Source organism: Manis pentadactyla, chromosome 10 (assembly GCF_030020395.1).
Source record: "Manis pentadactyla isolate mManPen7 chromosome 10, mManPen7.hap1, whole genome shotgun sequence".
NCBI classification, from domain to species: Eukaryota; Metazoa; Chordata; class Mammalia; order Pholidota; family Manidae; genus Manis; species Manis pentadactyla.
Genome location: NC_080028.1, coordinates 125527917 through 125544696, shown reverse-complemented (window position 1 = coordinate 125544696; position 16780 = coordinate 125527917). Strand labels below are relative to the sequence as shown.

The 16780-nt window shown below is 50.3% G+C and overlaps 1 protein-coding gene across 6 annotated transcripts in view; it reads right to left on the bottom strand.

Moving 5' to 3' along the window:
- Positions 1-3: 3 nt before the first annotated feature.
- Positions 4-16780, bottom strand: part of PDPK1 (3-phosphoinositide dependent protein kinase 1) — a 66104-nt gene continuing 49327 nt past the window's right edge. For 4 of the 6 annotated variants that reach the window (XM_036920584.2, XM_057487645.1, XM_036920583.2 and 1 more), the window contains 4 exons: positions 14478-14695; positions 6843-6900; positions 5845-5997; positions 4-5483 (listed from right to left, as the gene is read on the bottom strand). In XM_036920584.2, coding sequence (XP_036776479.1) covers positions 5367-5483; positions 5845-5997; positions 6843-6900; positions 14478-14695 — 546 coding nt within the window. In that variant the 3' untranslated portion in view covers positions 4-5366. Of the gene's footprint in view, positions 5484-5554; positions 5681-5844; positions 5998-6842; positions 6901-14477; positions 14696-16780 lie in introns of those variants that run through there. The other 2 variants (XR_008992301.1, XM_057487644.1) reach the window with 2 other exon arrangements.

Genomic DNA, 16780 nt, shown 5'->3' with positions numbered 1-16780 from the left:
GTCTACACTCTACATGCTTTTTTTATTACAAGACTAACCGAGCATAACGTGGAAAATTCATCATCTGGTAACTACATCTAAAGCACAAATATTTGAAAAAAAGAAGATTCATTAAATTATATGATTAAATCATCGACCAAATAGAAAATTTATATAATAAAGCCAGAAAAAAAGTTGTAAAATATAGTTTACAATAATTATTCACATTCAAGGCTGTACATCAATACATACAACAGTGTGGCCCCGAGCATGAATTCAATCCAAATAATTCATATATTAGATTTTAAATAACACAGACTGAACTAGAGGCCAACAATAACCTTATATAAGAATAAAAATACAAAAGTGTATATCCTATTATCATTGCATTATTTGTTTTCATAAGTTTTTTAATTTTTGTTTTGCCTGTACATCACAGTTACAGCTACAGACCAGGTAGAGATTACACGTTCTGACTGCCACCAACCTGAAAGACAGCTAACACACTGTTGATTCATCCTATTTCATGTTGTTAAGGAACAGCTACAGCAGCTCTAAATATTGCAAACTTTAATTTTGTCAACCTCCAAACAAATAAGATCGTGATAGGGGCTTTTCAACAGCTAAATGACCCCTATTCATAGTCATTCAGCCAGATGGGTTACAGTGGATCACACAGCTAAAAAAGGTTTGCCTTTTGTAAAAAGGTTCCTGTACATTAAGTTTGGTGCTTCTTCATATTGAAGAAATGAGTTATGGGGAAAATTCAGGTATATACATGGGTTCATCCAGTTGCCCACCACAGCTGTCTGAGCTACAGGGAAAACTGCTCTTTGCTGGAACAGCCTCCTCTTCAGACCAGATCTCCTCAGGCAGGCTGATTTATAACCCTGCAACCTTGGGCCAGCAGCCTGCACCCCTCAGAGGCTTCTGGGAGTGACTCCTGCCCTGATTTAACTAAGGCACTTGCCATGCAGGCTGCCTAAGAGACAAGGGCCACACCCATTTGAGTCATCATCAGTTCATGTTAGGTTTGGACATGAAAAGAAACAATATGGAAAAACGTGTATGGCAACATCTCCAAGAATACTACCTTCCCCGTGCTCAGAGCAGCTGCGGCCTCTGCAACTGGGCAGTGAGTGCCCTCCATCTGTAGGCCTGCCAGGAGAGAGGGGGCTCGGGGGTCAGAGCAGGGCAGGAGACCTAATTCTGCACAATTCAGCTGTAATCTCTGTCAAAGTGGCATTGAGCATGATGACACCTAGAAAAATCTGTCATGCACAGTGCCCCTCAGAATGAACAAACATCAAAGTGAAGTGGAAAAATTAAGAATGAAACTAAATTTGGATGGTCTCAACTTGAAGACAAGCAGGCAACCTGCAACACTGGGCAAGGAGAGGGGAGACTTCCTCAAATCTCTACCAGCCAGGACAGTGCATTCTACAATGAAAAAGCCTGGCTGTCGTGCTCTACTGAACCACTGAGGTCCGTGGACCGAGTCCCTCCATTTGAAGAGCGTGGAGATAAATACAAATACAATTCTGTAAAACCCAATTGTCTATGTGGTTTCTTTCTCAAGTAGAGCCTTTGCTCTTTCACTGATTCCAAATGGCTCAGTGTACTTTCTGAGTCTATAAGCTTAATTATAAATCATCCACTAAGCATGTGGCAAGGTCAGTTCAACACTTTTTATCTCTGCTGACTGCACAGATGCAAATTCAGTACCATTGTGGACACAAAGTACAAGATTCTGAAAATATCACCAAGCACTTGAAAGCCATAGCAGCAGGGATGGGAAGGTAACTAACATGCAAACATAACCAGGTTCATTCAATGAAAATAAGGAAATTGGCTTTTGTTAAAATATCTGAAAAACGGACTGCAGTAATGACGTCATTTTAGCATTTAAAAAAAAGCGGTCTTATTCAAACACTCTTTGGAACACACAGCTCACCAGAAATTGATTTGTTCAGAATCTGTAGGACACGACTAGGGAGGTTCTGTTCTCAGAACTCTGAGCATTTAAGCATCAGATCAAGACAGGAAGAGGGACCCGATACCACCTTTAAAATGAACTCTGTGTCTACGGCCATACCACCCAGAACGTGCCTGATCTCGTCTAAAATGAACTCTGTGACTCAAAAATACCACTTCCAGGAATTGGGTGTTGGGGGGGGGTAGGGCAGGAAATCAATCAAAAACCAGATTTATAAGGCCATTCCTAACAGCATTATTTAAATAGTGAAAAATCAGAAACCATCTAAACGTTATGCAACAGGGAAATTGTCAAATTATGATGGAATCTATAACCATTAAATTCTACAATCATAAAAACAATGCTTTTGAATCACTGTTCAAGACATGGGGAAATGCTTAAATTATAAAGTGAAAAGGGCTGGATGCAAAATAGTGTATGTGTGTGTTCCCAGTATAATCAAAAAAGCAAACTAACGTGAGCATGGGAGGACATAGGCCACACACCAAAATGGCCACAAGTGGTCTCCTCTGGGCAGCGAGCCTACAGTGGATCTTCAGAAAACAACTGTTTTAAGAAGTCACAGATCACCTGGAACCCCCTGTGCTGACACCCTGCCCTGAGGCCATCTCCTGCAATTCCTTCAGGTCTGGGCCGCCAAACCAGAGTGGCCCAAAGGCTGGAGCAGGCGTGGGTCCCACCAGCTTCGGCATGACCACAAGAGCCACCTTTCCCAAAGCAAGTCAGCAACAAGCCTCCTGAGAGTCGAGGTTAAGAATGCCAGCACGCTGTAGGGCCACTTGGGGGGTGGGCTTTGTGCTCCACACAGGGATGTCCACTGCCCGCCAAACACTGACTTCCTGCTCTGGTCCACAGAAAGAGGGAAGGAAACAACCCCACCCAAACCCAGCTCCTTCCCGTCCCAGGGGGCCCTCTGACCTGGGGGGCCACGGGGCCTTTGGCTGTCCTCGCCACACTGATCTTGATGTGGTACTTATGCCTGCCCTTGCTCTCCCTCCATAAAACACCGGCTCCTGGATCTAGCAGACCACAGGGCACTTTCCTTCAGGACAAATCCACACTTACATTTCTATGTAGGTACACAGACCAACACCCACATCCCCATCCCAGAATGTCAAGGCACCTGCAGGCCTGGACGAGGGCTCTAAGGATGAGCAGGATAAAACTAAAGTCAACATGGGTAAGTACAGGTAAGAATATGTGTGGGCCTAAAAAAAATGGGGAAAGAGGACACTGAGTGAGCTGAGAAGGTGGCCTAAGGACTCCACGGTCACAGGCTCAGGCCAGGTAGCACTTTAGCTCTGCCAGCTCATCTTAGCTCAGCCGTGAACCCCTTATTCTCTGGTTTCAGAGGTTAAGATGGAGCTTGACGGTTAAGCCCAGGAGGTAGCGGCGCCATCTATCCAGAGGGAAGAATGCAACGGAAGATTCTTTCCCCCGAGCAGCCCTGCTGGGTGCTGCACTTGTTTCTGCACTTGTTTCTCGTTAGAGACACTCAGGGTGCTGCTGGATGCCGGGGGGTGGCGTAGGGGAGACACACACCTGTGGAGGCAAGCCCATAACGGGATCCTGAAAAAGGGCTCTGTGGGCCACCCTTTTAGAAAAGCAGATGAGCGCAGGCACATCTTTCAATAGCACACAGGGAAGAGGGAGCTTGACACGTGGCCACAAGCCCAGGACAGCGCTCTGCTCCGAGGTGCCCTGAGGGCGGGCACACCGACACCGCAGCACCGCGACACAGACGCACACACACACGCACACCTGCTCTCGTGCTGCTCTCAGAGCCGCGGAACCAGCAGTGAACCTGGCCACGGCCCACCACCTCTGCTCCCATTCAAACCTGCTGCTGCCAAGCAGGGTGACTCCCCCACACACACATGTTCTTTTCCAGTTTGAGAGCCACTCTTATCACTAAAACAATTGGACAAAGACATCCTTCCTCTTAATTTGGATCACTGGTCACACAAGGTGACAGTGGCTCATTCCAGGTAGGAGGGGGCAGGGAGTAGTTAGCCAGGGGAAGTCTCGGTGGGAGCCCATTGCTGGTGTCTTGGTGAAAGTCTAAAGGAAACAGGGACAGAGACCTGCCTGTGAGCAGCCCGCTCCTCTTCCACCTGGGACAACCTTGTAGGGTAAGGACAGGCAGGACCTTGGCAGGCCTACAGGAGAGCAGCAAAGAAAAGCAGAGGCTGGGCGTGGCCTGGGCCACCTGTGTGGACAGCAACGCTGCTAGACCAAAGGAGGCCTGAAGCTGGGGGAAGCATGGTGCTGGTGCACCTCAGGCAAGGGGAGTAGTTTTTTCCAGGAAAAGGCCGCTCAGTGGGGACCACATGACCTGGCAGCGGGAGCAGCCTCTTAGATTTTCACTGGAGAGTTGTAAAGATACTGAATGAGGCCATGAGGGCATCCCAGTAAACCACGGAAGGGCACGGTGCCACCTGCGTTTGTGTACTGCCCCCTGCCAACAGTGCCACCAGGAGGCTCTCAGTCCCTCCGTCACCAACTGGGGAGGCCTGCATGTGCCATGGGTCACACACGCTCCAGGAGGGAGCCTAAGAGCTCACTCCTTCATGTGGAGGCCACCAGGCCCAGTCAGCCCTGCTGCACCGGGGAGCCAGCTGGGCCCCACCTGGACAGTGCTCCCCCAGGCTTGGGCTTGGTTTCTGGCCCTGGAGGGCAGCACTGCTCAGAGGGGTGGTAAACCCAGTGCTGTGCTGGTACCCTTCGACTTCAGAGGCTCGGTACTTCCCCGACAGTCTGCCCTACTCCTTACCACCTGGAGCCCGCCTGGCAGACACACAGCTAGGAACACAGAAACCTAACGAGGTGGCAAGCAGGGGGCCCTCAAGAGCTCAGGGGGCAGGCCGTAAACTAGGGACAAAGAAAAGGAGCACATGGACAAAAGCCCATACCTTCCCACCCTGTGGAGACAGGAGGCCACGCCTGACCAGAGTTCTGCACAGCTCTGGTGAAGAATTCCATGATCACCTCAGGGCAGAAAAAGCCCAGAGACATGACCCAAGCCCTTGGCCCCAACAGGACCACAGGCGACTAGGTTGCACGGTGGAGAGCTGGTGATGCAGTCTGTCCACTAGGCCAGGTGGGAGTGAGGTGGCCGTGCACAGCACTGGGTCCCATGGCAAGGAGGGCGTGGCAACACCTTCAAAGAGCACAGAGAGCAAGCAAAGCGACCCTGAATTCCTTTTCGTTATCGGTTTTGTTCTTTGTGTGGTTGGGTGTTTTTTTCTTCTTTTCTTTAAATAAAAAAGCTGCAAGGTTCCGCCGTCTGCATCCCCCTTGAGATGGATGGCAGGTGGTCTGGAAGCGTCCCGGTGGCCACGAGCCACACTGGGGCACGTGTCCTGGCAGCTAGTACAGTGGCCACGGTGTGTCACTGCACGGCAGCCCCCGGGGGGCTCTGGTATCTGTGCCTCCACACTTCCTGGATCTTTTTGCACCACTTGTGAGCATTCCCGCTCGGGTCCATCAGGTAATACGTCCTGTTTGGCTGCAGAGACAGAAACCGTTTAATGTTCTCGAGGGAGGCCCATTAAGAAGAGCACCTCAACCTGAGGGCGAGAGGTCATGAGGAGGTCACCAACCTCCTGCTGCCACTGCAGGTGCCTTCCAGGCGCACCTGGACTTTCCCCTTCCGCAGAGATTAATCTGCACTGATGACCGGCAGACCCCCGGGTCATCCCCAAACTGAAAAACAAGGACCGAGCTGTGAACATGGGGCCCCCAGGACATGGGAAAGAGGGAGGCGACTGCCCCGACCCAGCTGCTCCCTCAGCCACAGCACCCAGAGGCGCTGGGCTGAGGAAAAAAGGCCTCCGACTGTGAAGGAGGAGCCACAGAGACAAACTTACCGTGTGGACAAAGAAGGTTTTAAAATTCTTAGCCTCTGGTCGGAGTTCTTGAGACCATGGGATTTCACCTTTCAGGACTTTGTTGACAGGATCCACATAATATAAATGCGGCCCTTCTGTCAGCAGTAACTGTCGGCGTCGAGCAAATAAACCCTGAGGCAGAAAAAAAAGACCCTGCTTGTCAAGGCTCAGAAATGGGTGCTGATGACACCCACTGCTGCCTCAGGGACTGGGCCTTCAGAGCAGCTCAGGGCACAGGGGCCACCACCAGCTACCTGTCTCACTTGGACAAGACAGCAGGTGCACCCCCTCCCCGAGGTGAACCCAGCCTTGGGACAGTGAGAAACAGGAAGCATTTCCTGCCTGTCTTTCCTTGGTGAGCTGGATGCCAGCGCCCCTTCTGGGCATCTCTGCTTGGACACAGAGTAGTTGCACCCAAGGCCAGCCACTACTCGGGCCCTCTGCTCCACACTGAGGCACGAGGCTCTGCATTGGCTGGTCACACCTTACCCACCTTCCAGAAGGTCTCACCCACTGAGGACATGGCAGGGTGGGGGAGGCTGCCCATGGCTAGATGGAGGCCAGGGGTGTCAGCAGATGGAAAACATCAGCAAAGTCTGGTTTTTCTGGACACAACTAATGCATTAAAACATAAACAGTTTTTGAAACCAATTCCAATGAAGCAATAGACGACTTGCAGGGATAGCACACAGAGCTTCCCTGACCCAGTAGCAACCTCGACATGGGCAAGCCCCCTGGCAAGGGGCAGTCAGACCCCAGCTGCCCAGTCAGACAAGAGGGTTACTGCCGTTCTACCATAGCCCCCCTGCGGTTTCAAACAGCCTTCTCCCTGAGCGGCTGAGGTCGTCCTTAGCTACTGAATCTAAATGTGACAGCTAAAAGGGGGCAGAGACGCAAGACACTTTGTGCGACCACAGCCACAGGCGCCTGGAGGAAGACACGGACACGTGTGTGCAAACAGCTGGAATCAGACTTACCTTTCGCTTATCTACTGGACCCATTTTTAGTATTAAATTATTTTCTACAAACTGGTGCCTATAAAAAGAAGAGACCAAGAATGAGACACATGAGAGTCAGAGAGAAATTCTACAAACTCCTCCCTTCCAAACAGACTTCCTGATGGCATCCTTGACTTCGGCATTAATCAGGTCTCTCCCATCACAGACCCAAGCTCACTTCAGTAACATGAGAAACCTCCAAACCTCAGTCAGCATGTGAGGACCCTCTGCCGTACAGAATTGTCAATCTGTATGTGGACTGCAGTTTAGAGACACCAGAAACACTGCCCACTGTCGCCTCTTGCTCGGCAACATTCACCCAACAGAGGAGCGATACAGGGGAGATGGTGCTGCTGACCTGGGCCCGTAGCTAAACTGGGGCAAGATGCAGATCCCACTGAGTGGGTGGGGGCCACTGGACTGCTGCTCTAAGTTACCTCCCCAAGCCAGGACCCCCGATTCAGGGCACAGAAACCACTGAGCAGCTTAGAATCACAAGCCCCTAAGACTGAAGCTGGACTTACTTTAAGAACATCTTGCCTGGAGTTTCTACCATAGTTAATAAAGGACTTTTATTCAAAAATGGCAAGAATTTTTTTTTGGTATCATTAATATACAATTACATAAGCAACATTGTGGTTACTAGATTCCCCCCATTATCAAGTCCCCACCACATGCCCCATTACAGTCACTGTCCGTCAGTGTAGTAAGATGCTACGGAGTCACTACTTGTCTTCTCTGTGCTGTACTGCCTTCCCCGTGCCACCCCCCACTACATTATGTGTGCTAATTGTAATCCCCCTTATTCCCCTTCTCCCTACTTTCCACCACTCCCTCTCCCAGTCCCTCTCCCTTTGGTAACTGTTAGTCCATTCTTGGGTTCTGTGGTTCTGCTGCTGTTTTGTTCCTTCAGTTTTTGCTTTGTTCTTATACTCCACAGATGAGTGAAATCATTTGGTACTTGTTTTCTCCACCTGGCTTATTTCACTGAGCATAATACCCTCCAGCTCCATCCATGTTGTTGTGAATGGTAGGATCTGTTTTCTTCTTATGGCTGAATAATATTCCATTGTGGATATGTACCACATCTTCTTATCCATTCATCTACTGATGGACACTTAGGTTGCTTCCATACCTTGGCTATTGTAAATAGTGCTGCGATAAACATAGGGGTGCACATGTCTTTTTGAATCTGAGAAGTTGTTTTCTTTGGGCAAATTCCTAGGAGTGGAATTCCCGGGTCAAATGGTATTTCTATTTTGAGCTTTTTGAGGAACCTCCATATTGCCTTCCACAATGGTTGAACTAGTTACATTCCCACCAGCAGTGTAGGAGGGTTCCCCTTTCTCCTCATCCTTGCCAGCATTTGTTGTTCCTTGTCTTTTCAATGTTGGCCATCCTAACTGGTGTGAGGTGATATCTCATTGTGGTTTTAATTTGTATTTCCCTGATAATTAGTGATGTGGAGCATCTTTTTATGTGCCTGTTAGCCATCTGAATTTCTTCTTTGGAAGGCTGTTCATATCCTCTGCCCATATTTTAATAGGGTTCTTTGCTTTTTGGGTGTTGAGGTGTGTGAGTTCTTTATATATTTTGGATGTTAACCCCTTGTTAGATATGTCATTTACAAATATATTCTCCCACAAAAAATGGCAGGCATTTCAAAGAGAAAGTTTCAAATACAGATTTTGATTTAATACACATTATTAGCAATTATATTTAACTTTGATTCACAGGAGTTTAAAAGAGGATATTGTAATGTCTGTAGGTTGTCTCCGGTTAAAACTAACAAATTACTGGTTTAGGTTCTGTGTGATTTTATTTAAATTCCTTATTTGAAATTCTATTACGAAAACACAATGTTTTATATTTGTAAGAGACACAGGACCTTCGTCACCTCAAACAGACGATCTCCCCACGAAAGCGTCTGAGTTTATCTGTCCCCCCACCCCGCCCCTCGCAGGACCCAGAGCACGTGCAGCACAGCTGGCCAGGCTGAGGAACCACGTTCTCCCGCCAAGTTGAACCGGCCCCAGGGTCTGTCCAGCCTGACCTAACCGGACCAACACCCACTCCACACAGCCCACTAGGCTTGCCCCAAGTAAACTGAGGCAGCATCATGTGGATTGTGAAAGCAACTGAGAAGAATTTTAATAGAAAGAGTTGTGACCTGCATGAGGAAAAGTGTAACACTTCCCTCTCAGAAGTATTTAAAACCAAACAAAAGCAAGACTCAAAACAAAGAGGAAAATATCAAGAAGCTTTTTGAAAAGGACATATAATGAGGATCCATCTGCTGTAGCACAGAAATATGTGGATAAAACAACGGAGCCCAGCAAAAAGGTTCTTTTAACCTACAGGCCCTACTGCATAGGAACTTAATGTGTCATAAAGAATCACACATTATTAGTACGGGGAAGACTTTAAATTATATGAAGGTCGGGGATTTGAAGATCCAGCCTGGTAAAAGATCTCAACCCCAAGCCCTTCAGTTGGCAGGACTGCTGGGGCACCAAGCTGCTGGCACCAGGTTGCCACGGTAGCCTGGCAGACAAGCAAGGAGAGCAGGCCTTACGGCATCTTTGCAGCGTCCAGATGGATTAAAACAAAACACAGTTTAAAATATTCAAACAAAAGAACTAAAGGAAAAAGTGGGGAATTGGTCAAGCCTAGGTGGGAGGGGTCACTTTCTAAGCTGAAAACAGAACAAGTCACCAAATTCAGAGTAACAGACACGTCTCACATGACAGACATGTGAGAATAGAAGACCCTCCAGCCACAGAATAACCCACCAGTACCAAGGAACAGGCTGGAAAAGGGTTCCCGCAAAAACGACTCAAAGGGAGTCAGCACGGATACTCCACAGAGCCCATACAAAGTGGCATAAAAGGCTGAAAACCTCAACAGAAAACCGAGCAAAGGCTACAAACTAGAAATCCCCAGAAGACAAAGTAAGTGGTCCCCAACATACAGAACTGAAATCAAGCCCTGCTCTTCACAGGTGCTGAGGCAAACTGGTGTGCAGGTGCGCCACGTGGGGGCAGAGGCGTTCTTGCTAGGCACCAGTGGCCCTGAAATCAAGACTGGCTGGAACAGCAGCTTGGAAATAATCTGCTGAGAAGCAATCCCATTTCCAAAAATCTATGCTAAGGAAGTAAGAAAAATGAAGACAAGGGCACAAATGCTCAAGGCAGTGTTGTGGGTACGAGTGAACTGAAGCCTGGTGATGGCTCAGCACCACAGGAAGCAGCAAGCCCTTCCTCAGCCCTGCAGAGGCCCCCAACCTATGGGCACACACCCAGAGCACCCTGCCCGGCCTCTCCCTGCCCCTCTGAGGAGAAGCAAAGTTACTGGAGTCCCAGAGGGTGAAAAGCCAAAGCTGGCTCCTGAGTGGAGCTGGTGGCTGGGGTGAAAGGAATGAGAGAGGCAGGATGCAAAGGGGTGGCCAGAGAGGGACAGAGCTCCACTATTACCATAAGCCCTACATTGCCCACTGTCCCAAAGGAACCCCCCACCCCCACCACACACCTTTTTCTCTCTGGCAGGTGGTAGATGCCAGGTGCAGATTCAGAGCTGAATCCAGACCCAGGTCAGAGACATTCCTAACTCCCAGCGTGCGGTCGGGACAGGACGGGGCCTTCGCAGGCCTCGCTGTCACACATAGCCTTCTGGCTCCCTGGCCCAGCGGCATTCGCCCTCGCTTCCATGCAGGTGGTGGAGCAGGGCTGAGGGTCCCGACTTGCCCACAGTCATTTCCCAAGGGCGACACTATGACACTCCTGCTTCCTGTCCCCAAAGCCAGGGCTCTCTCCTCCTCACCTTTCCTCAGCCACCCAGACCTCAAGGAGACCATTTTCAAGGATGCAGGCCTGAGGCCACCAGCAAGCATGACCACTTCAGGGCGCAGCCATCCCTGGGAGAGCCCCGATGCAGCTCCTCCGACAGCCACAGGAGGGCCCTCCACACTTGGCGCCTGTGCTGCTGACGGGGACCCAGTGGTCACAGAGGTCTGCTCCAAATGGCCCACTCCCAACCTTCAGGTCCTGGGGTCCCTGTACAATGCTAAGGTTTACGGACGAACCCAAAGTAGCTTTCTTTTATTTGGGTTCTAGCCATCAATACCTATAATGAAAAATTAAAACTGAGATGTTTTCAAATATTTGATTCATTAAAAATAATAAACTCATTACATAATAATAAAAATAACGTTTTTATTTAAAAAATAACCTGTGTCCAAAACAAAGATAATTAACAAGAACCATAAAACTGCTGTGCATTTTGCAAGTCTCTTTAGTATCTGGCCCCAGACACAGAAGCCAGATTGCCCTCTGCCTCTGCCGAGCACATCTGCTGTGACATGTTGTCCAGGCTTAAGTATGGAGAATTCAGCCTCATTCAGGTAAGTAGCTGGAAAAGGGAGGAGTATTTTAATAGCCTTTTCAGGTATCTGTGGGCATTGCTTCTCTGAAGCAAAACTCGGCAAATAAAGCTTCTTAAATAGTTGCGATGTGGAATCTGAATCCCCGGCGCTGACGTTTTCACACTCTGTGGCTTCAAACCCACTGACCACTTGCACTCTGAATAGGTCTTCCACCCTTACATGATTCTATAGGGCCACACACAGGTCACTGGGGAAACAGTGGTCCTCTCAGTTATGGAGACCTTCCACATGTTGACAAGTTTCATTCTATATTAACAAATCAATTCATTAATATCACCCGCCATCTCTTGAAAAATGTCTGTAAGTATGGGGAAGGTGTCAAGCTCACAGTGATGGATATAGTTTCCCAAAATTCTAATACTTACTTGAAGTGATTGTGTCACTGATAACAAATATTGGCAGTTCTCCTTGGAAGTGGCAGGCTCATTCTGCTCATTTCCCTAAAAAGTGTCAACCAAACAGCCAAGTCTAGATAGCCTTGGGTCACCCATCAGGCATGGCTGTGAAAATGGCTCACCATGGAAGAGCACAGTCACCTCTTCCCACACAAACCATCACACAGCGCTTCTCTCGAGGTGCCGTCATCCTTGGGCTGGGAGAAGAACCTTCTGTGCCTTGCCATCTCTGTATACAGAATGCTAATATCTCATGCTTTTCATAACTACTTGTGAGACTGGCTTTTCTCTCCTGATTCCTTGTGAGCATGTGGCCGTGAAGAAGTCAGGTCTTCTGGCCCCACTTGGTATGGCGGCCTGGACTCATGAGCTGGTGCTGACGGTATTGGGTGGTAACTGCTTCCGCAGCACCGTGCACATGCCAATACACTTGTTCCAGAACCATGAGCATCAAAAGGTAGGTGACATCGCCAGTGCAGTGCCATCTGTGCCAGCCCCCTACTGCTTAGGTCACAGAGCATCTTACCTAGTGGGAAGATGGGGTTGGCACCAGATGAACCAAAGCATGTCCTAAAAGCCAAGGCAAGGCTTGCTTCTGTCCTATTTTTGTTTAACATTCGCAGTTCCCGCCAGTCTTTCTGGAGTGGATTCCTCCCGTCCACCAGTCAGGGAACTCTCTTCTTTTCAGGGTCTTCAGACATGATTGGTGTAGTTTGAGAAGGCAGGTTTTCTCCCTCTTTAAGTCAGTGACTTAAACACGACAAACGTAAATGTTCTTTTAGAATAAATACATCATGGAGCCTAAGTCACAGTTCCAGATAAAATTTAGATAAACTTTTAGGAGGTCTTTAAATATTATTGCAGAGCAAGTCAACAAGGGTGTACTTCCTGCTGCATTTCCGTGCAGGTATGAGGAAAACTTGAGGATTTCAAACAGTATTTACTGGATGACAGGTAGTTTCAGTAGCTACAGCATATATAACTGGAGATGTGTGTTAAGAGCCCAGCAGAAACACTGAGAATTTATTAATCCCTAAAAATGTGCATATTTATACTGTAAACCTACTTCTTTAGAAGACTGAATAAAAAAACACATTTCATTAGTGGTCAAAGCAGGCCATCTCCTATAGCAGTGCGTCCCCACACTGTACGTCCGCAGAGAGTCAGAGCAAGGAAGGCAAATGCCGCCTGGTGTCATCACAACACTACCAGTGCGGTCTGTGGGCCACACACTGAGAACCACTGTGCTGAAGCGCTGAGTGCCTCCTGGACCGCTTGCTGGCCAGGTAAGGGCTGCCTCGAGCTCTCTGCAGGCACCAGCCTCCAATGGGCCTGAATCGGGAGGACAGGGAAGAGCACCTGGACAGCCGGGAACACAGGCGGGCAGGCAGGCAAGAGGCTGCCTGTGCGGCTGCCAGCAGCTCTGTCCTGCCCAGCAGCAGTTTGCAGGACCTGGGCCACTCGGGCCTGTGTCAACACCCTGGGCAGGGGCATGCGGGGCCGCAGCGGAGTCACCCATGTTCCTGCAACAGAGCTCTGCTCCCAGCCAGGCCAATGGGGAGGACTCCGGAGGCCCTTCTTAGGGATGCCAGTGCAGACCTGCTTGGAGCAGGTGGCCCAACTGTTCTGTTCAGAGTCCCCTCTGTCCTCCTAAGTACCACCACTTGAGGAATCGTAAGCCCCAAAGTGTAGACTACTGCGGCTGGCCAACACCCACTGGCTCCCTCTACCTAGAGACAACAATCTAATGGTACAGAATCCAAGTCTCACCCAGGTGCTCTGCTTCCCGAGCCCATCCACTCCTCACCCGCCGTCCCCCACACAGCCCCGCCTACGGCCCCTGGGTTCTCCCTCTTGCCTAGCCAGGCCCCGGTCCCTGCCCTGCTTTCTCCTTCCATCCCCACACACCCTACCGCAACATACCTTCCCAAAGGATGCTGTCCACCCCCACCTGGCCTGGGGCCCCACTCTACCCGTGTGAAAGGCGAAACCGTACAAATGTGTGAAGACTGTCAGAGTCGAGAGGCTCTTTTCCAAATGACCGAGATGGAAAACAACAAAAGCATGGGCAGGTTTGGCTGAAAGAATTTGCAACTTCCATACAAAAACATGTACTGACTGAAGAAATAAACTGAAGAAACCTGTTTGCAAAATACATAGGAGAAATATTGTTCATGTCTGTGGCTCCTGAAAGTCAATTTTAAGAAGATGCAAAACATACAAGAAGAAAAACAGCCAAAGGACACAAAGAACCTTGAAAAATAAATATAGATGGCCAATGAACAGAGATGTAGGCCTTGATGCAAACATATGTGTACATTCACACGAGCCATTTTCAGAGCATCAGATTGCTTAAAGGCAAGCGAGAGCCCTGGGAGACGCCACCCGCACTGTGCTTGCCGAGCGCCACCTTCTCTAACGGGGGCACCCTCACTCCACCACCGCCCTAGGATTCTCCTTGAAAGGAAATATTCAGACAAGTGGGAAAGCTGTGTGCAAAGAATGATTTCCAACAGCAGAAACTCTCCTCCCACTAGAGGGCAGTGGTCACGTAAACTCATGGCAAACCCACATGTGAACACGTGTGCGGGGCCTGCCAAGCCCCAAGGCTAGAACCTGAGGGTTCTGGAGAGAGTGTGGGAGGCGGGAGGGGTGCACAGTCTGGACAGGTAGTGGGGACAAGAAGCCGGGGCCTAGCAATCCCTCAGTTTACCACGTTCTCACGCGTTTCACTCTGCATTTCTAAATGGAGCGCTGCTTATGCCTGTAAATTCTTACCAGGGGTTTCCATTGGCCTGCTTCTCCAATAATAACCTCTTCTCATCCTCAGAAAACTGTAAGTCCAGTTCAAAAGAATTAGTGTCCAGGTCGTGGATGTACTGCTCGATGTTGCTGCCTGCCCTCTGGGGCGGCCCCGCGTCCGTGGCAGACAGGGAGTGCGAGGACGATGAGGACGACACCTGCATGCAGCCAAACTGGCTCAGGAGATTGTCATACTGCAGAGGAGAGGGGAAAGTGAGAGCAGCACCTCAGCTTCCCTTTGGGGCCAAGGACACGGCACGCTCTAACCTACTTCACACCCAGCATCCCTGGAGGGCAGGGGGCACAGCATGACCTCTGCCTCTCCTCTACTACTCGGCTGGGCGCTGGACCGAGACAGGGCTGGATGTGCCCAGGTTTGGGCCCCTTCTGATGGGAAAGTGAGAAGGTGCTTGTCCCTGAGAGGGGCTGACACTCGGTCTTCCTCTCCAGGAAGGGAAGGCCTAGGACCTGAGGCCTGCTCACTTCTGCAAGCCCCTGTGCTGCCCCAAACTAGAGGAGGGGTCAGTTGGGACCCCCACTGGGAAGAGGAGGGCTGGGGTACCCATGGCCCCAGAAGACCCGCCCACCAGGTGCAGAGGCTCAGGTGCCTCCCTCCTCTGGCTCTCCTAGATGGCTTACCTCTGTGGACTTATGTTTCTGAGTCAGTGGTTACTACATATTCCAACTTGATCATGTTCAATTTTTAAAAACACATTCCTTTAAATTTTAGCAAAGATTAAGCTTGACTGATTAACAGACTAGTCGCCTCCTACTTGGAAGAAAGCTACAAACCAGCAGTGACACCAAAAATGGAATCTTTCCCCATGTGCGCTCATAGTCCCGGGGCCACTGACCAGACCACAAAGCAGCCAGCAAAGACCTGGGACAGAGAGGTCACCCTGGGCAGCCTGCCCCCCACAGCCACAGGCCCATACCTGAGCCCCACCGAGGTGAGGAAAAAGGTGCCACCCAGAATGGCCGGGACCACAGTACAACATACTCGTCCAAGTCCCCAAGCTCAGAAGGGCCCTGGCTGACAGCCACAGGTCAGCCCCCTCGTGCAGACCCTGCAGCCTTCTCTCACACAGTGCTGGCAGCAGCCCCAGCCCTGCCTCACTGGCTGCCGCCTCCCGAGGGAGTGACCCAGGATACTCCCACAGCTCAGCCTCTGGACTCAGGCCTCGTTCTAGAGCATTCTCCACTCTGTCTGTGAGCACTCCCCTGGCCAAGGCTTCCACAAGCCCCCAGGTGTCTCAATGAGCCTGTGAAGCCAGTGGGACGGTGTTACCGTTATCCTCATTTCTGAAAAGGGGAAACTGAGGCTCAGAACTGGCCCAAGTTCAGCTGGTCAAATTCAGAAGTGGTCCTCTGTGGCTTTCCAACATGGCAGGTCCCACTGGGGGCCTGCCCGTCACAGGGGTTCCTCCTCACTCCCCCCGTGGAGGCTGCTCTCTCCTTCTCCCAGTGGCACCCAGCAGGCCTGCAGCACAAACTCAGGCGGGTGCACTGGGCTGTGGAGGGGAGCTCCCTGGCACAGCAAGCAAACAGCCAGCTGTGCTGGTCCAGAGCTGAGCCTCTCTCCAGCAAGCGCCATCCCAGCACTGCTCATGAGGACTCCGACTGCATGTATCACCATCAGCCATAGGAAGGGGACTGGGCACCCGGAAGAGAGTCAAGGGCCTGTTCTCTTCATCCCCCGGATGCACATTTCCCAGCTCCTTGCCCTCAGAGGGAAGCCCCTTTCCTGCCAAAAAGGACACTGGACTCTCCTGGGGATTCTAAGATGAGACTGTCCCTGCCCTGGTTCAGTGTTGACACTGGCAGGAAGGGAGCGCCTCCAAAGGCAGGGCTCCTCTGTATGTGACCCCTTTCCAGGTCAGAGTCTTTTCCAAGGCTCGCCAAGCTGCCCAAATGTTAAGTCTGGTGAAGGAGCTTGGCCTGAAAACTTCACAAGGCTTTCAGACCACAGCTTTTAAAGCTGAGGGATGAACCATCGAACAAAAAGTAAGCTGTCAACGCATGGAGCCAGCTTTAGGCTGGTAACACATGCATACTGAGAAGCTGGGTTCTCAAGCAGCGAATGTGATCAGACAGCAGCCAGAGACTGCTGCATGTGTTACAAGACAGTGCACGTGCAAGGACGCACACACACACACAGGCACGTGAAGTCGAGCTCCCAAGCACTGAGATCTGAGACAGCCAGGGTACATGTGGCTCCTTCAGAGCTTGGCCAGCAGAGCCCGCTGTACCCCTGGGCACCCCTGCCAAGGGCCCTGGAA